The sequence below is a fragment of the Hippoglossus hippoglossus genome, chromosome 21 (genome assembly GCF_009819705.1).
Source record: "Hippoglossus hippoglossus isolate fHipHip1 chromosome 21, fHipHip1.pri, whole genome shotgun sequence".
Taxonomy (NCBI): Eukaryota; Metazoa; Chordata; class Actinopteri; order Pleuronectiformes; family Pleuronectidae; genus Hippoglossus; species Hippoglossus hippoglossus.
The window spans coordinates 23,861,061-23,885,152 of NC_047171.1; the positions used below are offsets into that span (position 1 = coordinate 23,861,061).

The following is a 24,092-nucleotide window of genomic DNA, read 5'->3' on the forward strand; positions in this document are numbered from 1 at the left end:
TTCACTCTTGAAGAGCAGCACGACTTGAGCCTTTGACACGCAGGCAGTGTGGTCACTCCAACCTGATAACATGCGGCCGCTGAAATGAAAAGCTAGATGTGCCTCGAAAAAGTCGTGCGCCGCTCATGCATCCAGTGTGGCCTGGCTGTAAAGTGTGGCATGTGTAACCTTGTAAATCTCTTCATGTCTAATCACTTTTAATGTTTTTGTGCTGATCATGTCTCAGGAAGTGGGAAACCGTTACGGCAACTTCTCCCTAGCAACCATGTTCCCTCGACGGGAGTTCACAAGTGAAGACCTGAACAAAACTCTGCTAGAGCTGGAATTGGCTCCAAGTGCTTCCATTGTGCTTCTGCCGGTGAGCAAACCCGAGTCCACCCTCTGTGTCAAACCTGCATAATTCAGAGGGTCTATGGCAGGTGTCTGCAATTTTGACTGCATTTTTTAGCCATTAGATTGCGGATCAGAATAATCAAAGGCTAATTCAATAAGATAATTTAAAAAAGCACCAGGAATTTGTGACTTATAGAATGTGTAGTGAAATGCTCAACTCCGAATAGTCTTGTGTAATCAGAAATAAACATAAAAAATTATTCTAAGAATTTTTTTATATATATACGTCAGAATTATTAATTGGCATGAATGTCATCTTACCTGACTTCATGATTGTAAAGCCAGTGTGTTTCATCTGCAATGAGCAATGATCAACATGGCTTCTGATTTGGTCAACGATATTTTTCATAAAATGGAAGTGAATCTGTTGTGTTACTGTTCATGTGTATGAATGATTTTCATAAGTTGTGTTAACCTGTGTTATTTTTTTACTTACTGCAGATTGCATGTTTGCTATAACAGAGTAGGGCTGGTTGATATGAACCAAAATCAAATCTCTATAGTTTTCGCTGAATGGTGAAACACATTATTAATCTTTTTATTTAATCCGCCCCTCACTCATGAGGCGTGTTACTCAGCACCTGTAAACAAGTGATTCTGCTCCTCTTTTATAATCACTCACATGTAAAACTTTAAAAAATCTGCTGAATTTATATTTATGTTCATGGATGAATGGGGCGTTGCTTCATCTGCAACAATTAAGTTAAAGGGATAGTTCGCCGGAAAACAGAAAATTCACTCACAAGTAGTTTTATGGGTAAACAGCGTTGGAGCCAAATCCAATACAATTGAAGTAAATGGTGACAATTTCTTCATACGTTAAAAAAAAACAATAGAGGAAAAAAAAAAGATCATGTTTTAAGCCTAAATGTCTGCTGTGACCTGTGGATGCGTGTTAGCATCGCTACTTTGGTAGCGGACATTTAGGCTAAAAACATGGTGTAAATGACGCAGTTTTGAGTCGAATTTGAATGTCGGGGTTTACGGACACTTGGATGACACCACAGGAGCAGTATGGAGGCATTTTAGTTTTTTTACGTTTGGAGAAGGAGTCCCTAGTTATTTCAATTATATCTGCATCCATGTTGCAGGATGTTAACGCACAGAGGGAGAGAAGGGGCAGGAGAGTGTGTAAGAGAGAGAGGCTCACATTTGCCTCTTACTGTTCAGTACAGTCAGAATGCGGTTAGATTAGCATAGCATAGGGAAGCAGAGAGAAATAAACTCACTGATGTCCATAAATGTTAAAGCATTCCATAATCGTGCTTCTTGAGTCAATGTTATTTCGTATTCTATCCCTCTCAGCATTCAGGCAGGCCTGCTAACACTGTAGTCCAGTCCTCTGGGGGTGGCATTTGGGCTGTTCTGGGAACACTCCTCTCTCCTCTACTGGCTGTATGGAGATTCCTCAGCACCTTTCTGTTTACAACTCCCCCCCCTCCTGGACCGGCATCCCAAGGCCCCAGCCAGCAGTCCAGCTCGTATACCAACTCATCATCGGCATCCGACAAGGCAAAGAGGTAAGGGACAGCTACTGCTCTACCTAAACAACATGCACACTCTTCATCAACCAAGGAAGGCTGAACAAAATTGACATTTAAGTCCAATAGGCCATACATCTGCTTACAAAGAATAAACTAAGTTTGAGTTGTATGTGTTCAGAATGTGCACTGCCTGAAAGCTGTATGAATCACAATCCACATTATCTCAAGGCAGAAACTGCAGCTGTTTGGAATGGGCTGTTTACTTGGCCTGTGGTGATGCTGGTTGCAGCTTTCTTTCTGAAAAACTGTATAAGTGACCTGCAGTGATTGAGCTGCTGCAAGTAAAGACCAAGTGCTGGACTCAGTCTGCAGAGCCCTGAAGCTGCGCCATCGCTGCTTCACAAAGAGCTGTGACAGAGATTTCTGGAATTATTAGACAGATGAAATTATCTAAATAGTCTGTTTTATCTCCCAGTTTGTTATTGTGAATAATACATGTCAAACTTACAATCATCATGTCAAACTTACATCATCTAACCCTAACCCTAACCCTATTTAGTTATTAATCAATGGTGTCAGGTCATGAAACCGTGTCGCTCCGGTCACTTTAACACTGAGTCCTGACTGTGTGCGTCACGTCTCGTGTTGTACTGAACGTGCACAAAATGTTTGTTTATATGCAGCCTCATAATCTCTGGAGCGAATCAAACAAACTCTTAGTAAACTTTATGTACTGCTCAGGTCCTGAGACTGTGTGTGTCGCTGTGTGAGTGAGTGGGGGTGGGGCCCCGGGGCCTGTGTGTTAGTGTCTGTCTGTAAACTCCAACTCGCTACCAGTCTCAAACAAATTTCAATAGTAGTAGATGCGTCTCTACCGCTAAAACCAGCCATGCTGGGCCATGTCTGTGGAGACGTTGTGCAGCGCGTGGTAAAACGGTGTTGTAAAATATATATATATATATATCGACTGATATGAAAAAAATTATCATATGATTTTTTTCCATATCGCCCACCATAGTGTCATTTGTGCTGCCAGTTTCAAAATGCTCTAAAATGTTTTAACACTTTCTTCAATAATATAAAAAGTATCTGTATTGCACTGTTGCTCCATGGTGTGTGCAGCACTCTTTGCCCTGCTGGACCAGTAGCTCATGTATCCATAGCTATATCCATATCCATAGCTACTAGTATAGATACTGTTGAATCAGCTGGGTGACTTTGACTCTTCTGTTCTTCTGTTACTCTTTCTATCATTCTGGCAGTTTGTGTAATTAGAGTTCAGTTCCATCAGCAGATTTTGGGAGATCTGTGTTTTTTAATTGTTGTATACTGTATGCACATAATGTACATGTGTTAAGTGACACTGTATGTCATGCCATTTTCCTTTATGTCCACTCAGAGAAACTCACACTCTGGAGAAGCGGCCCAAAGACTTCAAGAAAGAGGGTAAAATCTGCAGTCTGAGGACTCAGGAGGACAGTGAGGATGACAACAACACCTGGAACGGGAACTCTACCCAGCAGATGTAAAATGTGAATTAATTCAGTCTGACCAGTTTAGGGTTTCTGCTCCAGCTGATGCTTTAGTTTTCTACCCCATTCAGGCTTGGTATAAACATCCATCCTGAGTGATCCAGTCACAAGTGGTCAGCACCAACTTCAGGTCTGAACTTGCCCAAATGCATCCTGAATTCATCCTGAGATCCGATCACTCACACCACATTTAGAGGTGGTCTGGGATGCAGTCCTCTCGCTCTGTGAACACATGCCCTCTGGGCCACATATGAAGGACCACCTACTCAGCTGACATCCTCTGACCTGCTCCAGTTTCACAATGAATCAAATGTATTTTGTTGTTTCTCAGTGCCGATACGTCGATTTGTTTGTGGCCACTACCACAATATCAACACATAATAATTAATGCAACTCTTTTGCCTCACTCTATAGCTCCTCCCGACAGACAGACACACACAGTGACATCAGACACATATTTAAACTCAGACTGGTTAAAAAAGACATAATTTGGCCTTTGAGAATACATGATTATTAGCATATAGAGTGGGGAAGTGAGATCTGATCACAAGTGTTCACTGGAGACACATTCAGGAACCATTTAATTCCAGGTGTAAACACAGGTACTTAACGCTGTCCACTTGAGATTTTCAGGACTGATGTTGATACCAGGTCTGAACAGGGCCTTTGTTTTACTGTGTTCCAAACCCACGCCCTCCTTTTTCTCCTAACTTTGGCTCAGAATACAGCAGCTTCACAGAGTGCGTTAAGCTACACCAGTATCCTCTTTGGGTTTTCGAACTCAGTAGTTAATTGTCAGATACATGATAATTAAGTTAATTATTAATTACGATTATCAGGCACCAAAGTAAATGAATAACCATCAGACCTGAAGATGGTGTAATCTGATTATGGATTTGCATTGTTATGGAGTCGATGCAATTTAGAAATGTCTAACTTTGAAAAGTAATTGGCTGATTGCCTGCGACTTATTCCATCATGCAGCAAAATGAAGACGTTTTTGTCTCGGTCTAGGATGTATAAAACATTTCATCAAACAGCTTGCAAACTGCTGGCAGAGGACTGTGCATCTACAAAGGCGGCCCGTACACACAAACACACACATGTTTGTACTTCTATCTTGGTGAAGAAACTCATCTGCATAATGCATTCCCTAGCTCCTTACCCTAACCATCCAAACTAAATGCTTAACCTAATCTAATTCTAACCCTTACCCTAAAACCAAGTCTTAACCCCCAAACAGTCCATTAAAGGGTGGCGGGTCACAAAGTGAGGACCGGCCAAAAGGTCCTCACTTTCCAAAAATGTATTCACGCCGTAGGTTGTAGGCTCAAACTGGCCCTCGCAAAGATAGGTGTACAACAGCACACACACATGCACACACACACACACCTTGGCAGCATGTGTTTCTACGAGCTGACAATGGGCAACTACTGAAGTTCTCCTCATTCTAATATGAAAATTAAAGCAGTCTGTTTTTCAGATTTTTGTATTTGTTCTTTGTTGACCTGATCCCAATTCTTCACACGTGGGTGACCCTATTTAGGCCCGCAGTTAGACATTTGACTTGACTAATTGTTCTTTTATATTGAAATAAAGGCAAAATGATGATTGATCAGTTGACATTGTCATATTACCTCAGCCTGTTAAAATCTATTATAAAGTAGACACATCTGACCCCAATAATAACTTGGTAGCATTACAGTGAACACATTATAAAAGTATATCAAATTATTCATTATTTCATGAATGACAAATTTAGACCAAAAGTCCTTCAGTATTATGTGTTTTGGTGGGAAGTGGTAACCCTTTTGGTCACAGACCATGCAGCAAGTATCTTTTTTCCACAGTTTTCCAAACTCCATTTGGATTGGTATTTTTCTAATCTGCAAAGCTTTACTCGAAAAGGGATAGTTTTCACTCGTTATCTACTCACCACTATGTTGATGGATGGAGGGGCAGGTGAAGTGTTTGAGTCCACAAAACACTTCTGGAGTTTCAGGGGTAAACAGCGTTGCAGCCAAATCCAATACAGTTGAAGTAAATGGTGACCAATTCTTCAAACGTAAAAAGAACCAAACATAAAGGGCCTCCATGTTGCTCCTGTGGTGTCATCCAAGTGTCCATAAGCTACAGCATTCAAATTCGACTGGAAACAAGGTCATTTACACTGTTTTTAGCCTAAATGTCCTCTGATATCCTCCTCTGGAGCATGGATCACACAATCAAGTCAGGTCATTGTAGACGCTTGTTAGTCAACTTCAGATATGAGCTCCTAAAAGCATTTGATTCATAAATCTGCAGAAAAGGTTAACAGTGTTATTTAGTAATTATTTAATTATGTTTTTTATTAACAGCTGAAAACTGCATCAACTTCCTCCTCAGACTAAATGTAACATGAATGAAACTGACAGTTCAGTCCAATGAATACTCACTTTAATATTTCTTTCTACCACATGACCACTGGGGGGGCTCCATACTACACATGCTAATACAATTGCCTTTGTTTTCCTATGAAAAATATGTTGTGATGGTACAGAATATAATATATGTACCATCTAATATGGTGGGACTCAGGCTCCAAACCCTATTGACAGTATCAGATAAGATAGTATTAGCATCTGAGGGTGAATGAGCTCGATGTGTCTCCACTAAAGAATACTGATGACAGCCAGGTCTCTGCCACCCAGGGGGTAATCATAGACATGTGGATATCAGACAGTGTGTGAGAGGGACATTTGAACAGCAGCATTTCCACATTCATCTCTGAACTCTTTTAAATGCAGTTTGCGAATGTGGACTTGGAAACAATGGCTGTGTGTACCGATAGAAAATATTTGATAAACAAAATGTGACTTTTTTTTTTTTTATTGAACTTTTAAAAAGAATCTGCCTCTACATGTATAAATACAATCCTCAGAAAGTGGATTGTATTAAACCTGACAAAGACAGGGTAAAATATAATTATATTATACAAAGCATTACAACAGTTTTGATATGAAAGAAAAAGAGAATTGAAAATGAATATTATAATTTCACGTGAAATGGGCAAGGAAATTCAGTGTGCAGGAAATTTTAACAGTAGCTCTCAGGAAAAATATTCCTGAACATGAGCATTACAAAAGAAATTCAACTAACATAAGTCTCACACAATGATTTTACAAAGCAATGCTGAGCGATCGCCGTGCTGCAGTGGAAGCCCTCATTCTCCAGTGAATGTTGGGTTGGCCACAGTGGTGGTGGCATTCTGGAACAGTGGGTTGTCAGCCTGGTGACAGAGAAAGCCAGATGATTAGTTAACTTCCATTTCCAAGTTCAGCATTTATCATGTCATATTACCACAGACCATGTTGGATCTCCAGAATTGCAAAAACACTTATTGTGGATTAATACTGTCATATATCGCCCGGGGACACCAGTGCCAGGGAGTGTGACATCTAAAGGGTGGTGTAGTTCAAGCTTAATTTCATTTAAATAACATCAGGTTAGTAGGCTGTACGTTTTTTGGGGTTGGGGGTGTATGGTCTCATCGATTGATGTCTTAACATATATATCTACTCCATGACTTAGAATGTGTAGTTGACCTTTCAGAGGGCTTTGTAACATGTAACATTAGAGATGAATGGATGTGAAGCTTGGTTATCAGCATTAAAGTTGAACATCACACGTCCACAGCATACTCTGACCCCCGCAGCCTCATTGTGCCAACATAATACAATAACAGTATGTCCTGCTGTACAGCACACCACACTGCTGCTGCACTGCAGGGTTGTGTAGCCTTTCTTTCAAACAAAAAAGAAGATGTGCCTCTCTGCAAAGTAAGTTCACACTAAGTAACAACACCTTAAAATCCCTAAATGGTGATTATTTCTAGTTGTGTTAGCAGTAATAAAAAAGTGTCTCACCTTTGCCCACTGTGACTTTTTCTTTTCATTTTCAAATTTCCTGAACTCTTTCAGGTCCTTCATGTAGAATAATAACTTGATGAGCATCAGCACCAAGATTCCAATAAGAGCCACAGACACTATGGAGCCTCCAATAATAGCTATGACGTTGGGTGGTTCTGGACAGTCTGGAGGAAGAGTTGTAAATCATGAAGCTTTTACACATATCCAAAATGTAAGGAGGTGTACATGTATGTCTGCTGACTTGTTCAGACTCTAGATGGCAGTGTTGGTAAGTCTCTCAGTATACTTGGGTAAAGACTGAAATGTCAACTATAATTTGAAAAACTGCCATAAGTGGAATTTGGTTCAAACATTCATGTTCTCTTCAGGACAAAATGCAATTACTTCAGATACAAATTCTAGTGCCATCATCAAGGCTAAGTTTATATAAGTCTAATACCGTAGTTTATGGAATGTACTAAATGAATTACCTCTTGAGATGAAGTAACTCATTTTCAAAATTATAAAACACAAATAAGCAATACATAACATTCACTGCTGATACACACATACAGCTCCTTCATTGCCTCACCCCAGACCTAAAGCATTGGGAAAATAAATACATGAACCTGGATAAAACACATAATAATAATAGATCTCAGGGAAATAGGAAGGAGGGCACTTTGCATCTGGCAGGGTATTTAATTGGATGAAAATAAATAATACGCAAATCAAAGGATGACAGTATGGTGTACAAAACCTCACTGCTGACTTTTTAGTCAGTACATGGTTCCTTGCTAGAAACCAGTTTTGAACCAAGTTGAATTCAGAGTGTAAAGAATTCTAGATTTGTAATGGATTAAAGTCAGAAGTGCAAATACTGGTGTCATCAGCAAAAAGAGCTATACCATCTTTGGGCATATTGGTCTTATCATTAAGTGTGTTCAGGCACCTTGATGCTGCAGGAAGTGATTGCACTTTCAATATTATTTAAATGGTGCAAGATAGTGATTTTTAGCAACAGGAATGTGTACAATGTACACTTGTTACACACAGATGTTTCTTCCTCTACCTGCTAAATCTTCCATTATAATCGCAATGGGTCAGGGTGTTGGGACACCTGCCTTTTAAAGGTGAAGCGATATTGCACAATGATTCATGTATTGCATTTTTTGCCAAAAACACATCCATGATTAATTATGAGACTACCTATAAGAACCCATTTTAAACCATGCACCATTGTCACCCTTTTTCTGCCTTGCAAAAGTGGATTTAGACATGCCAAGAACAACCACATGGGGTTTACATAACATGGTACATGGTGAGGAAGCTGAAATAGAACCCATTGTCTGGTATATTTAACCCTAACCCGAAACAGTATATCCACATGTAGTGCAATAACAAAATAGTTGTTAAATAGAATAGCTCTGAAGTTGTTATCTGTATTTTCAATTAACAGCTTACCTCTCTGTTTCAGAATTTCAGCCCTGTAGTAATCCTCTCCAACCAGCTGGTCCAGCCTATATTTGATCCAGCAGCCACCTGAGTCCTTCTGCTGGCACTGCTTGCTTGGTATTGTGAACTGCTCTACCATCCCATGAAAAATGCTCTTGCTGCAAGCCACACTGCAGTTTTTCTTAAAGGGACCAGAGTCAAAGCCGAGGCATTCAATGCAGTTCCTGAAAAATGAATAGCAACAGTTCATACTTTAAAGTAAGCCTAAAGATCTCAACATAGGCTAGCAGTAGAGATTCACTCTTGACAAAATACTGGTAAGTCTTTCTTTTGTAATTCGGTGAACTAAACCTTTATTAAGTATTTTAATATTAAGTTGAGTTTGGAATCCTTACAGTTTGGTCTGGCATGCGTCAGGGCAGCCAAGGCAGTTCTGGCAGTGTGGCCGCTGGTATCCCTCCTTACACTGACAGCGGTTGCACTTGCAGGATCCTCTACCGAAGCACACGGTGTTGTTAAGTGTTCGACAGCCCTCCTCAGACACCATGCACTGACAGGCTGAGCCCTCGTAGCCTATATTACAGTCACATGTTCCGCATTTGCACCTACCATTTCCTGGAAATTGTGGAGAATGAAAAGGAGAGTTAGAGCATGGAAGTTAATGGTTGGAGGATCTTAAGGAGGAATGACCTATTGATGCATAAAATGATAGACTGCATGATAGTTGGAGAAAACTGTGAACCATGCAAAGCTTAGTGGACCAGCAGACTAAAATATAGAGGTGAATGTGAGCATAAGGGCTCACTTTAAGGTTCCTTATCAAAACATTAGTATATACTATTTGTGTTATAAAAATAATAAGGTCCTGTGGTTCATGGCATTATGGTGAAATGTCACAATGCAATGGCTTCCTGGAAGTGGAAATGCAAACATACTACGCGATTTTCTGCCCAATTTGCCAGTCCCCAACAAGTTTTGCACGGCTCATGCCCCTGATCAGCCCTCGGTCAGCACTCATCAATCGCTATGTGTGAACTCTTCCAAGACACGATTAGAGAAGCTCGCCAATGTGTTGCAGACTTCGAGCAGATGTTCAACCTGCTGCAAATCTAGTTGGAATCTGCTCCAGCCAACTCCAGTCACTCAGAGTGCAAGACGGGGTGAAGAATGGTGAAGTTACATAAAGTGGTGAGGTCCCCCCCGGACACGGGTAAGAAAGAGCAAGAAAAAGGACCCAAAGTCGAAAGACAGGAACACTAGGAACAATAAGAGACAAACTGACAAGGAAGGAAGGGAACACACATACATGTAGACGATGCCGTTGTATGAAAATGAAGCTGAAATATCCCACATACGGGTGCTGCTATCTTGCGAGAAACAATGAAATACAATACAATACAATACAATAATAATGTCATATCATAATGATGCAATTCTTTACATATGATCATGGATTATTTTTGCAATCTATATAAGCTTTATGTCATTTCTATAGTCCTACAGGATGCATGGGTACCTTTAAAAATACATGTCTGTAGTATGTAATTTTTGGACTTATTAGACTTCATGATGTAAATCATATGATGGGGAATAACTTTCTGAATAATATGAATAATAATATTATTCATATTATCATAATAAATTAGATTGACTTATTTGTGTACATATCTTTGAAAATTTATTTTTTGGATCACATTAGTTGACCTTGACCTTTGACAAATCAACTCCAGAACCTAATCATGTAATACTCTCCTCTTCCAACACACACACACACACACACACACACACACACACACACACACACACACACACACACACACACACACACACACACACACACACACACACACACACACACACACACACACAGGCAAGAACAATCACCCTCTTCCAGTTAAGGTACAGGATAGGGTAAAGCGTAACAATGCAGAGAGTAACAAAATGACTGAAACCCTACCTCCGCACAGTTTATTCTGGAACTTTTCACAGTGTTCATCATCACATTCGCAGAAGTCACCATGGTAACGCAGTCCATTCTCTGTGGTGTGGCACTGGCACCTGCCACACACACAGTCTCCACGACCCTCACATTCTGTTCCATTCTGCCTCTGACAAGATGCCCGTAAGGACCTCTCGTCTTTATTGCCAATGGAACAGTTGCAGAACTGACCAACAAAGCCATCATGGCAGCTGTAATCACAATATAAAAGGCAGTTAAAACAAAAAAAAGTGAAACATTGAAAACATTAAACATTGGGCTCATCATTTACACACACAGCTCTGTGAAGTCCTGTTGCTACAATAATAACAGAAAACTAAGCAGTTCACTTCCCAAGCAGTAGCTGGTAGCTTTATACAATTATATCATATAGAATAGTGCTTCCCATTACTGCTATAGGGTTCTCCCATTTGTTGAGGTGCTCTTACACTCATTGGTTGTAAACCTTACCTGCAGATACCACAGTGAACTCCTCCCTTCTTATTGCAGTGTGTGTGGCTTATGTCAGGAGGGTCCTCACACTGACACTCACAGTTTGTAGATAAGCTCACTGTCAATGTGTCCTTAATGCCCAGTGGTCTGATAGTGAAAGACTTGTTCTGCATACACGAGTTTGCTGTGACAGTGACTTTAAAGGAGATCTGAAGAAAAAGTAGTAGTATAGGTGGCGAGTAAGGCAGAGGTGTAATAACATAACAAAAACAAAAATATATAAACAAAAAACACGAATATTCTTGATCTTTTCTCTCTTCTAACACCGAGTGTTAAATGTGGGAACTGTTGGGTTACTCATGCCCTTTCTATGAAAAGTGACCTCACATCATAATATAATTATGTTCTGACTTAGAGCTATACAAATAAATTTGAATTAAATTATATTTCCAACATTTCATGAAGCTGAGGTTTAACAGTCAGTTGAATAAGCTGATAGCCAATGTGGGTTTGGGCATTTGATGGACACAGCATGTCCGACTAGAAGGAAACAAAAAAGACTCTGAACATAGTGAACAGTTTACATATCCCATCTGATCGGGGGATGCCTTTGCATCACCTCAGAAGAGCTGGAAGAGGGGGCTGGGGAGAAGGGTGACTTTGTTAAGACTGCTGCCACCAAGACCTGGACCAGCATGGCAAATGGGCAGATTGCTTTTCAATAAGAATCACAATGTAAACATGGGGATTCCACTACAAAGATATAACCCAAAACAGATGGAACAAGAACTTTGTGCACTTGACATATTTCACAGTGAAAAACATGCTGGTATGTATAAATAAAAAGAACTGACCTCTTGTCCCACACGCACATTGTCACACACCCCTTTGCTCTCCTCTGCTGGTCCTGCATTTTTGCATATAGGTGTGTAGACAACTCTTACATTGTCTGGGAGATTGTCATGGGTCACAGTTACTTTGGAGGACAACCGCTGTCATAGATCACACATTTAAGAAAATTATATTCACCAAAAAGCACAAAATCAGGAGAAGAGATATGGTTGTATACAAAAGGGGAATATTAGCAAAATGTCTCTATGAAACAACTTACATTGTAGGCACTTTCAATCAACTGGACAACATTGTCAGAATCTGATGACAGAACTCCCACCTCTGATTTTGGAATCATTTGAGAGAGTTGCTGGGAATAAATAAATTAAAAAAACACAAGGTGAAATAAACAATCATCATTTGTTCTGCAGGTAAGCAAAAAATGTAAGGTCAATTTGACCTACCTTGTACACATTCTCCATATTTTTTGTCACTGCAAATATTGGTTGAATATTGTTTTTTTCCAACTGCATAGCTAATTGTCCAACAGAAGGGTAGTCCTGCACAAAGCAATGGAATCATGTGAACATAATATCCATGTTACAGCTCTTAAAAACGTGCAAGTGAACAAAATGGAACAGTTGTTTTTCAAGAAAATCTATTTGGAATTATTGTGATGATGATGATTGAGAATAAGACAATATGGATCATTTTTTCATATTTTGCGCACAAACTTTATTATGACATGGCACTGCAGTTCTGATAACTGTTGATTCCCTGTTGTGATTCCATACTTACCATCACACTGCTCTTGGTATAAAGGTTGTTCTCCATGTGGCATTGTTCATCATTGGGTTCCAGAATTCCGGCCAGTTTTCCATCACCAGCCATGTGGAATCCATCATCAGTGGTCAGTACAATCAGTCGAGTGCTGCTATTCCTCCATCCAATTTTTCCCTAAACAGCATTATGTGTGAGGGAGCTAGTTAAAGCCGGTTTAAACAGGCCTGTATCATACTGGTTTGAAAAAAACAACTTTAAACCTCACTAATCTGCTATGCAAACATGTTTGAGAATAAAGATGATTCCTGCTTTGAGTGTGTTGTTGTCATTTTGACGGAAGGAGGAGATGAGTGAAGGGTGCAGAACCCTGGGATCAGTGTTCAGTTTTAATGTTAGGTAGCCTATGTACATGCCTGTATTTATTCCTGCAGCACTACAGTGAATATCATGTACTTGTTCAATTTCTCTGGTGTCACAGAGAAGGAAACTACTCTATTATTGGATTTTTTGATGGTTTATCTTTTGACTTCATGCTAACATTGCATGTCTACTATCACTGGTGCACATTTTGTTCAATGTACACCAGAGTAATATGAGCTTCTACTCCAGAGTTAATTCAAACTTAACTGAACGGATAAACCTTGAAACTGGAAGAAATAATTGTCATATTAGTTCTGACCTGGACACTATCCATCAAACCAAAAGGTGTGAGCCCATAGAAGAATTATTGTCGAGTCTTGATTTCTTTTGTTGGTTCAATTTTCCATACTTATTGTTGTCAGTTGTGGTTTGTACCTTGTACAGCTGTCACTATCAATTTAAGCTAATACCACCTGCTAAAAGGCCTGACCTTTGTAAAATGTACAATATGAGGTATTTCTACTAGAGTGGACACAAAAAGAGGGTTTTCTAGATGTACTCTTTTTTAATAAAACATACTCACTTATCTTGTATTACTCACAGTATATAGTCATTTCTTTGGTTAAGTCCTTACCCCGCATACAGCAGCCTGAATCATGGCATCAAGACTCCCTTCAGGAGAGTCCAAGTTCCCAGAAATGTACTGCTGTGTCACTTTTGTTCTGAAATCATCCTCCCGTGATGTCATACTGAGCACATGTCTGTAGCCAAAGGCTGCCTGACACTGTTGGTAGTTCTCATCACATGGCATCTTCAGTTTGTCCTTGTTGGTGTTGGTGTAAGGGAGGACTGTCTTATCAACGAAGGCACCAAACCCTGTAGTTATAGAAATCTTTATTACTAACTAATAAATTCATAATTCTTCTTTTTGTTATACAGCAAATATTTAGGAAACATGTCAGAACACTTTAGAATACAGCCTGTAATCGTATCATAATCTGTTACATGAATTTGTGCAAAATTTGCATCATCTAGGGAGATGACTCAGTCAATGCATACACTTTATTGATGTCTGGTTATCAAGAAAATATATACTTTGAATTTAATTGTGACAAACATTTGATTCACTACAACCCATGGTCATTTCATGGTCAATCTTTGAGGAAATCAATGAAACTTTTTTGCTTTCATCGTGGACATTTTTGGATTGTTAAATAGAACAATTTGACATTGCATCTGTAATAATTTCATGGATGAACATGTAATGTTGCTTAAAATGCTACATGAAAAAAGTTGATATTTGATTGTCATCAATGGCTTTTTATGTCTATTTTTTATAAACGTGTGCGTCACACAGAGATGTGAGCCCACTTTAAAAGGGGAAACTGATCAGTCTGTTAAGACTGATGAACTACCTAATATCAACAGGAATCTTGAACCAGCCCAAAACACTGATGTACTAATCAGATTTAATTGAAAGGGTATGAAAACATACACCGGAAATATTTCATGGAAATGTCTGATAAAACTATTGAAATGCAGAAACAGTTGATTGGCCACCTCCCAGCGGATGAGTTTAAAAGGGAGATTGGTTTGAAAAAAGTGGCTTTAGATAACCAATCGGTGAGTAATGTTAAACAATGGTTACGGGACAATGGCCATCAGGTTGATGATTTTGATATTCCAATAAAACTCAAAAGTTACGGCTTTTCACTGAACTTGCAGCTGCGGGTGGAATGATAAGTGTTGGAAGGAGGTGATGTCTCTACATTGCTACTCAATATCCTTGTAGGAAGACCTGCACTCATAAAAATTCAACATTCACCTGTTAGATCCATCAATTTCACACACTCAATGCACAAACACCCATACTGCATCCTTCCACCCAGTGTCATGGTAATCCATCCAGTAGTTCTTGTGTAATGCTGTTAATAACAAACAAACGCTTAAGAAAACATAACTTCCTTTGCGGAGGTAAAATGCAAACCTGTTTTGTTAGACCATATTAATAAAAGAAAGGATGTTTTTGTTGGATCTATGTGTGAATCAGTTTACAACTGTAAGTGTTGGACTGTGCTGCTCTATAATGTTGCTGTTGCTGTGTTGATAAATAAAGGAATTGACAGAAATATTTTGGGTGTGCAGAATAATTTGTGTGGAACCTGTTGACAAACTATAATTATGTCAAACTTAAATAATTAACTGGATGAAAACCTAATGTTTAATCAATTGAACTTAATTATGTTATTCAACTTCTATAAGATATACGTTGAAAGGTCAAATATAAAACATGTAGCCTGTAAATATAATCTTTAAGTCCATGCACCATACTTGACTTAATTTAGGCATGCTTAAATATATATTGTTCATCAGAAGTTATATTTTTTAATTGGCCCAATTCACAATTATTGCATTACTGAACACAAATTCATGAAGTTACATGACCCTAATTATTTTTGTCTCTAACTTACCGAATACAATTTCGTGGGACAGGTTGACAACAAAAAAATAAATCAAAGTCAACGCTTAATTATTTTGAGCGTGATTGACAAATGCAGTGAAACTTCAGGAAGGCCATTACAGTTTATCATCTGGAAATGGTAAATGTATTGTATTTTATCGTTTCTAGTCTTTTCAACAACTCGGAGCGCTTTACACTACAAGCCACATTCACTCTTTCACTTACAGCTATTTGCCTGTTTTTTCTATCGCATACCACTCTCACAGTGGCAGCACAACGGTCAGGGGCAACTTGGGATTCAGTATCTCGGGGGATCTAACAGGTGAACCACCCGTTTGAAACAACGCATATTGACAGGTGTTATGGACATCAAGCTTCACTTAGTTTAGCTACTGTTGCATCTCATCCTCTCAAAAGGGCAACACTGCATTCGAGAATCACAATGCACCAACATCAAAATAAATCTAAATATCAGAGGTATAATAAGGGATTAATGCAGCTGTCTTCTCATGATAACACTAACCAAAACAACATCCACAGTTCACTAAAGAAGCAAAATGAAATCACAACATCACTAGTTCAATAACATATTATCCTACAGTATTTATCCTCGAATATGGAACAATTATTGAAGCTTTTGAAATTGGAAAAACTAGAGCTTGTCCCAATCAAGGTTACTGAAGGGCCAAGTCAAAGTTAAAGTAACATTTTGGCAATGAAAGTAAAAAAACTACAGCCATTATAGAATGATTCACACTTTGCCTACAATTCAGCCAAATATGTAAATGCTTTGCAGCCTTTTTCAAAAAAGATACTGTACTGTATCTAAGAAATGTACATCACACCCAACAAGCAGCTAACATTAATAAAGCTGCCATACAAACCTAGGAAAGATGACAAACTTATGGTTTGGACCTGGTCAATATACATTAAAAACAAGTCAACCATTTGGTCAGATACTCTATTCAAGACTCAAGAGTCGAGTCATCAGCATGTGTTGATCAGTATCATCAGAATGGATCTGTTGATAGACACCAATGTTTCTCCTCTCATGGAACCTCTGGAGGTTATTTTCAGTTTTATATATAGTAGTAGAAGACGCAGTAGTAGTAGTATACTACTAGAAGTAATATAGGACATAGATTTTTAGGGGTTTGTGTGGTGGCCTGAAGGAAACTGGATTAAAGATCCGATAGAATAATAGATTCTAGCGCATCTGTCTGGTGCCACCCAGCTGTTCTTATTGTACTGATGAAATTTGTGAAGCATAATTGTACATGATTGTTATTTATATAGTGCTTCTCTAGTCTTGGTTATCCCTCAAAGCACTTTAAAGTACAGTTTTGCCATTTACCCATTCACGCACACATACACTGCATCCATGTGCAGCACTTTCTCTCCTACACATCATTCATACACGGCACAGCGGTCAGGACGCTCTGAACCATAGTATTGGTATATAGTAGTAAAGATAATTACATTGTAGGTTGTGGCTGTATTCTAAAGCAGTACAAAACAAGAAACATTAGGATTCTGTCAATTCACATTGTTAGATTAAGACTGCCTCATACCTATTTGAGCATGTGCAGTGATATTTTTCAGAGCTGCAAAAAGTTTTCGTCCCAGTCCTTTGACATTTTCCAAGTCATCTTTCATGGAGAAAGACAGGTCCATCAGGTAGTAGAGATCAACTGGATAACCCTGAACTCTTTTAAAAGAAACATTGAATGTGGAAGGAAGCCCTGTAAACACAAGATAAGGAAGACTTTTGAATCAAATCAGTTGGGATGAGCTTATTGTGAAAATTATGGAAACATTGCAAGATTTCTAGAATTTGAGACTTTGAGATCCAGAAATACTGACAGGTGCAAAACAATATTTTCCTCTGATCTGGAACTCAACCACTACATTCCTCTAATTAGGTCTGCACTAACTGATTCCACTTACCAGGGCGCAGTTTCAGACTAATCTTCTGTGGGCTGAGCTGAACAGCACCCTGCTCCTTGAATGAACTGGTGAGAGGATCTCTCTTGATGATGACGACTCTGTTCTTGGGGGAGATGATTTCCTCCTGCTTACAGCCTTTTGCTATCAACTGAGCTCGGGTGTCACAGCGTGCCGTTTCCCTCTCACCAGCTTTGGTGAAATTCTGGACAAAGGGAAGTCAAAAACACATGACAAGAGACAGCAACTTCTCTTTATTCAAAGTTCACTCATGCTTATCATTATTACTCCCTTGCATCAGGTTTAAGTATTAAGTTAGCTTATCCTGAAAATTCTCAAGTAAATGCCATTATTCAAATAATGCTAAACCCTGAGCAGTGACAGATGTTACATTACGTTTCTTTCTCACCAGCTGTTGGCACCACACACAGTATGGCCCAGATCTGATACAGTCATTGCAGGTGTTGATCACTGACTTTGAGCAAACCTCCTCTTGTTGACACAAACCTGCAAAGAAAACCACAAACTCTATACAACACAGACCCATAAACTGTTCAAACAGCACAAATTGCTGAGATAATATGTTATGGACACAAATTACTATAATCCATTCAAACTCATTCCTGCTTTCAGTGACATCCTGGCAAACAAAGTGCACGCAGCAATCTCAAGTCAAAATAATGTATTGAAATCCCTCAGCAGTAATGAAGTATCCAGTATTCAGAGGTAGATTATTAATAATGTGTATACCTCATAAATCATACAACTGTTGGCATTGATATTGGTGAGTCTATCACTGCTTGGTGTTAGGCTGAACCTCATTTTGTTGTATATTGTCCAGTAACCTGTCTTGTCACAGTGTCCTTACTTGGTACTCCTAACACTACAACAAGATTTAAAAAAGACATATATTTTATCATCATCATTCATTCTTCTTAATTTTGTTTTAGTACTCCTGCTGGGATGAAAACCGTGTGAGGTCAAAGTGACCAGGTTTTACAACTTTAGGGAACAAGGTCCCATGTGAAACTGAATGAGAACATGGCCTGAACATCCTTTATTATTGAAATTCCCTTTTTCCCTTTTTTTGCTCTTGAATTAATTCCAGGACCTGGCTAGTCAATAACAAACTGGTTGCTGTACATTTTGTACAATCCCTGGGGTATTGAACATAGTCATTTGATATTACAATTGAATAATTGATTCTATATCAACTTATCATTCGATGAACTTCAAGATTTGCAAAAAGGTAGCGAAATCTTACCACTTCCTCCCATCAACAGGAGTAGAAGAAACAACAAACAGCGATCCATCTCCTGTTGACAAAAAGAAACACATTTTCTCTCAGAGCGACATTCACTAGGATCATGACAGGACCACGTTATCCTGACTATCATAGTCATTTGAAATAGAAGTACTTTATCAATGATGTACACCTGCAAACATCAAATATAATGACCTCATTTTTTATTCATGGTATAAATTCAGATTTGGCTGTGTTACTTAGTAGATCGGGGCGTAGTTAATTCTTCTTGGGTCAAGCAAAGGAGTAAAATAGTAAAAACTTTTTCTTACAGCTAATGCTAGGTGTTTATTGGTCACACATACAGATCACGACCAAAAGCATAGGAGCCCAAATAAAATCAACAAATGTATTTCAGTCAGGGGAACACTTACAAGGTGTGACTACATGAGATGACATGCTGACTTTGCATTGGAGGCAAAACTGCAGAGAAGTATAGTTCAACTGTTGCAGTTTACCAGCAGAGGGTGCCAGTCACCTTGGTTTGAAGAATCACTCGAGAGTTATTGCCTACTCTTCATTATTAGTGTATAGCTATCAAATAAACAATGTTATTAAGGGATGGTGCACCTATTTTTTTAATAATTTATCCAAAAAGCTTTCATTCTGAAATTCAGTACACATTTCTATTAAAGCCAATAATATTGTACACCTTGCTTATAAAGAATACATGCTGGACAGGAGGAATACATTGATGGCCTCACTTTGTAAAGCCAATGTTTGATAGACAAATCGACCTGTGTTTTGTCCATCTGTAGTACTGTGTCTCTGTAAAAACGTCTCCTAACTTTCTCCTTTGCTCCTGACAGCAAGTATATATGAAGAGAGTCATTTGACCGACCCAGTCTCTTGACCCAAGTTTGCTCATAAGAATCACTGAGGCACTTCTGACCTGGGTGTTGGTAGATTAATCATTGAGGCATTTATGCTATAGCACAAAAAAAATGATGCATAACAGTTCATTGGAAATGAGCAACAACTAGATATCAGAACAAAATGTGATGGGTCACTTCTGTGTAGATGAATGTGCAGACAAGAATATACTACATAATTAAATGCTAACAAAATGTCTGCAGGAGGTGAAATGATTTTAGTGTTGGTGCCAGAATAATCTGGAGAATCAAAGGCACAAAGTGTGCTAACCTACATTTTAACATCCATGGTAAAAATAGACACAATCAGCTTGAGTGGTTATAATAGTCAGTGAAATCATTAGTTAACTTCAACCTTGTACAGAACCAGAACTAAACATAAATCCTTATGTTGGCAGGTACTTCTCACCCTATTACTGATAATGTAATAGCTGCAAACAACTCAATACTTCTAATAAAACTGATAATACATGTCCAGTACCTAATGTAAAATAAGGTAGTCAATACAGCCTCACTGCCATAACTGTTACCTTACATCATTATAGATCATAATGTTCAGTTCTGGCTGAGACTATCCAAGAGTTTTCCATTTCCCTACATAGTAGTAGTTTTATACTGGACGGCATTATGTTCAGAGTTGTCCCTAATGTTCTATACTGCGGGTGTTAGTAAATGAGAAGGACAAAAAGCTACAAAACACTTGTCAGTATGATACAGACCAGCTAACTACAACTTTGGATAAAAGGTTTCACCAATCTTAATTTCAAGACTGAGAGTGGAAGACACAGATAGATATAGGTCACATTTAGGTAAGCCTGTGTAAAGATACACTAAAATGCCACTCTGCTGAAATACAGTAGGCCGTATGCTATAGGAGGTGGGTATAAGAGACCATGTATCAACAATCATCTAAATACACAAGCTTGATAATAAATTTAAAAAACCTTACCCTTGGGGAGTTTGTTAACTTGTGATGAGCAGCTCACGATTGCATTTAGAAACACTTGAAGGTAAAAAATATCAAAGGTCCAAAGACAGTAACAGTGAACTACATATGAAAATGAAATAATTTGTCATTTTCAATTTGTGTGAAGCGTCCACCCCCTGTCAGAGCTCAGGCCACCATACTGAATCAAAATACAATCCTTTCCTGTACACTTTTGACACCATAAAAGGCAATAGATAACAGTGAGAGGTTGGGTCATTGGTGCATTTCCTCTTTCAGACTCAGTCTAAGCTCATAAGGAATCACTATCAGTTGTTAATGTATGGTGACACTCAAAATAGATTCTGTGTGTCAGTACATACAAAATAACAAAGCTGACATGTCATTACAATACACTTTACATTATCAGATAACAATGGCAGTTTTGTGCAGGAATGCCATTTTTCTGTTTCATCGTAAAGGTGACTCAATATACTAATTACAAGAGCGTCTAAAGCCCCTGATGACCTTTATTAGACAAATGATTCACACACTGTCCAATATTTCAATGATTATCAAACAACGTTTCAGTCAGACTGAGCTCATCACACATTAGCTACTGTACTTCTCTCCTCTCCCCTCAAAAGTACAAAAATACTCACGAAATAATAAACCTTCCTGTGCTTTTTTAACATATTGCTTTAGGCTGACTTTAAAGAAGTTATTTCTTGTGTTTTTTTTGTGATGTAGTCATGTGATCTTACTTCACATTTCACTTTGTTACGTATCACTTTTTAAAAGCCAAATAATGAAAATATATCGTCAGTATGCTTAACGTGTTTCGTATAAGAGGCCCCAGGCCAAAACTAAGACAAGCAACTTTGATCCACTTTGTCAGATGGAATGACTGGCTGGTAACCACCATATTGAATGCCATTAAGCAGCAACACACCTCTTACATGTCAGACTTATTGTCATCAGTCAAACTAAACAATCTGGTGTAAAACACACGACTATCACAAAGCTTTCAAAATACCAGACTGTGGTGGAGAAATGCGTGGACAACAGTTGGACAGTTAAAGGTTCACGAAAGATGTGTCTGCAGTTTGTTCAATGAGAGACTTGAACCTGACTCACTTTTAGGAGCCTTGTGACTGACTGCTCAGACATTCATATGAAATCACTCCTAAAGACTGAAGAGTTTTAGTCGGTCAAAATTCATTAAAAATTCACATTCAATGGCTAACTGGATGTTGAAATCAGGGGTTAGGAAAATATCAACACTATGATTTAAAGGCAGAAAATGGAACACATCTGTTGACTTGTTTCTGTAGTGAATGTATAAAACATGACATTCTGTGTATTATTAAACTGCACAGAGCATGCAAAATAGTTTAAATGACTTTCACCTTGATTTGCTACAGTCAAATATCTCCATCACATTACTGTGATACAAAAAAAATGTGTTTAATAATGAGATGTTACTCATTTTATTTATGTGAAAAGTATAACTTAGCACTCTCTCCTCTGACTTTATATACTCAGCAAAGACAACATCTAATTTTACCAAATGAAGAAGCAGCAGCAGGGTTGTCGACGAAACACAAAAGAAACATATGTAGAATCTCTCCTGCTTTATCTGAGGCAGAAAGTGCAAGGTGATTCTTTATGAATGCTAACTGCTGAGGACCACAGAGTAATGAGGGGCCAATTGGAAACCGGTGATGTGTTAGGTGTGCTGTTGATGCAAATGATAAACCTAAATTCACAGTCATAAACTGCACTCCATTTTGCAAATGCAATAAAACCTGGTGACAGGTGATTGTACATCATATTTACATTTCCTTGATCTGCCATCATAGATCAAGAAAAGCACCATCGCAATTTAATTTTGCAATTGTGTAAAGCAGTACAATGACAACAAAGATAAAAAAACTATACAAAGATCTCAAACACATTTCTTCCTGTCTCAGTTGTACAGGTTTTGAACAATAAATAATAAAAAATAAAAAAAATAGAAACATCTGTAACTGAAATAAAAATGTGTTTCACATAGTATAGTTTAACAGTTCTGGATTCAAAAACTAAATAGAATATACAGTTCCTGTTACCCTTTCTCGAAAATGTGTCAGAAGTAAGCTCAGTCAACTTCCTTTCCGAGAAAAAAGAAGCTCATCTTCCTCTTTCGTCTTAATATAAACTGTCACAAGCCAGTTTTTCCTAGTAGCCTGATTTACCAAATTTATTCTGACACCATGAAATACAATAGCTCACAAAACGTTTGAATATAAAGTTTATTTAGTCCTTTTTGCGGACATTGCTCGAATGAGTTTAGTATATCCACAAATGGTTATAAAAGTCACAAACACAATGTGTAATGGAAAAAACTCATTCTTGTTAAAAGCAAACTCACCAGAAACAGGAAGAGGCAGCTGCTAACTGTGGTTAAAAGCTGTGTTCAACACTGTGTAGATAGAATTACTCCACCCTCATGACAGGAAGTGTGCAGCAACAAATGTGTTCAAGATAGCAAGAAGACAGAAGTGCAATGTGCAATAGATGCTGCAAGTTGCAGAGCACGTTAACAAAATAACAATATTCACAACATTCATGAGAAAAGACAAAGCCTAACATAAATAGAGAGGTATACCAATGTTTAAAGTATTTATACAAAAGACAAGTCTGACAGAGGTGAAAGGAGCAGTAATAACAATTGTAATGATAGAGGTATTGCCAATAATGGTAGTAGGCATATTGTAAATCCAAGCATCTAGTTATAATCCATGATCAGCTGCCACCACAATCACTATACACAATCACGAGCCATGATGTGGATCTGCAACGATAAAGTACAAGGACTCCGGGTAAGAAGTCAAGTCAGTGACTTGTATTGATAAGACATTAATGTGATGAAGAGCAAGAAGAGGAAAGAGACGTAGAGAAGAGAAGCAGCATTACTAAGATCAGGTCCAAGGCAGCTTTATCTATATAGAAGGTTTTTAGCCTACTCTTAAATATAGTGAGGGTGTCTGCCTCCCCATCTGAAAATGGGAGATGATTCCACAGGAGAGGAGCTTGATAGCTGAAAGCTCTGGCTCCTACTCTGCTTTAAGAGACTTTAGGGACGACAAGTTAACCTGAATTCTGGGAGCGCAGTGCTCTAGTGGGGTGATATGGTACTATGAGCTCTTTAAGGTATGATGGTGCCATATTATTAAGGGCCTTGTAGGTGAGGAGGAGAATTTTAAATTCTATTCTAAATTTAACAGGAAGCCAGTGTAGTGAAGCTACTACTGGAGAAATGTAATCTCTTTTCTTGGTTCTTGTCAGGACACGTGCTGCAGTCATTTTTCTGCATGTTTTTGAGACAAGACGTGCCTGATTTTTGCAATATAACGGTGAAAAAGGGTAGTCCTTGAAATTAGTTTTTA

At 38.5% G+C, this 24,092-nt stretch overlaps 2 protein-coding genes across 4 annotated transcripts in view; one reads left to right on the plus strand and one right to left on the minus strand.

Moving 5' to 3' along the window:
• Positions 1 to 4,891, plus strand: part of ubxn4 (UBX domain protein 4) — a 16,151-nt gene extending 11,260 nt beyond the window's left edge. Inside the window, exons 11-13 of the mRNA XM_034573473.1 lie at positions 227 to 358; positions 1,699 to 1,913; positions 3,277 to 4,891. Coding sequence (XP_034429364.1) covers positions 227 to 358; positions 1,699 to 1,913; positions 3,277 to 3,406 — 477 coding nt within the window. The 3' untranslated portion in view covers positions 3,407 to 4,891. The remainder of the gene's footprint in view (positions 1 to 226; positions 359 to 1,698; positions 1,914 to 3,276) is intronic.
• Positions 1 to 23,135, minus strand: part of itgb2 (integrin, beta 2) — a 26,566-nt gene extending 3,431 nt beyond the window's left edge. Inside the window, exons 1-17 of one of the 3 annotated variants that reach the window (XR_004612466.1) lie at positions 20,686 to 20,873; positions 18,826 to 18,877; positions 17,971 to 18,068; positions 17,565 to 17,766; positions 17,189 to 17,359; positions 13,791 to 14,032; positions 12,812 to 12,970; positions 12,478 to 12,573; positions 12,294 to 12,383; positions 12,037 to 12,174; positions 11,201 to 11,391; positions 10,709 to 10,941; positions 9,147 to 9,366; positions 8,761 to 8,975; positions 7,315 to 7,481; positions 6,504 to 6,677; positions 1,980 to 1,991 (exon numbers count right to left, since the gene is read on the minus strand). Coding sequence is in view for 2 of the 3 variants with exons in the window: in XM_034573472.1 (XP_034429363.1) it covers positions 6,612 to 6,677; positions 7,315 to 7,481; positions 8,761 to 8,975; positions 9,147 to 9,366; positions 10,709 to 10,941; positions 11,201 to 11,391; positions 12,037 to 12,174; positions 12,294 to 12,383; positions 12,478 to 12,573; positions 12,812 to 12,970; positions 13,791 to 14,032; positions 17,189 to 17,359; positions 17,565 to 17,766; positions 17,971 to 18,068; positions 18,826 to 18,874 (2,337 nt within the window). In the remaining variant the exon portion in view is untranslated. Of the gene's footprint in view, positions 1 to 1,979; positions 1,992 to 6,259; positions 6,678 to 7,314; positions 7,482 to 8,760; positions 8,976 to 9,146; positions 9,367 to 10,708; positions 10,942 to 11,200; positions 11,392 to 12,036; positions 12,175 to 12,293; positions 12,384 to 12,477; positions 12,574 to 12,811; positions 12,971 to 13,790; positions 14,033 to 17,188; positions 17,360 to 17,564; positions 17,767 to 17,970; positions 18,069 to 18,825; positions 18,878 to 20,685; positions 20,874 to 23,074 lie in introns of those variants that run through there. The other 2 variants (XM_034573472.1, XM_034573471.1) reach the window with 2 other exon arrangements.
• Positions 23,136 to 24,092: the final 957 nt, after the last annotated feature.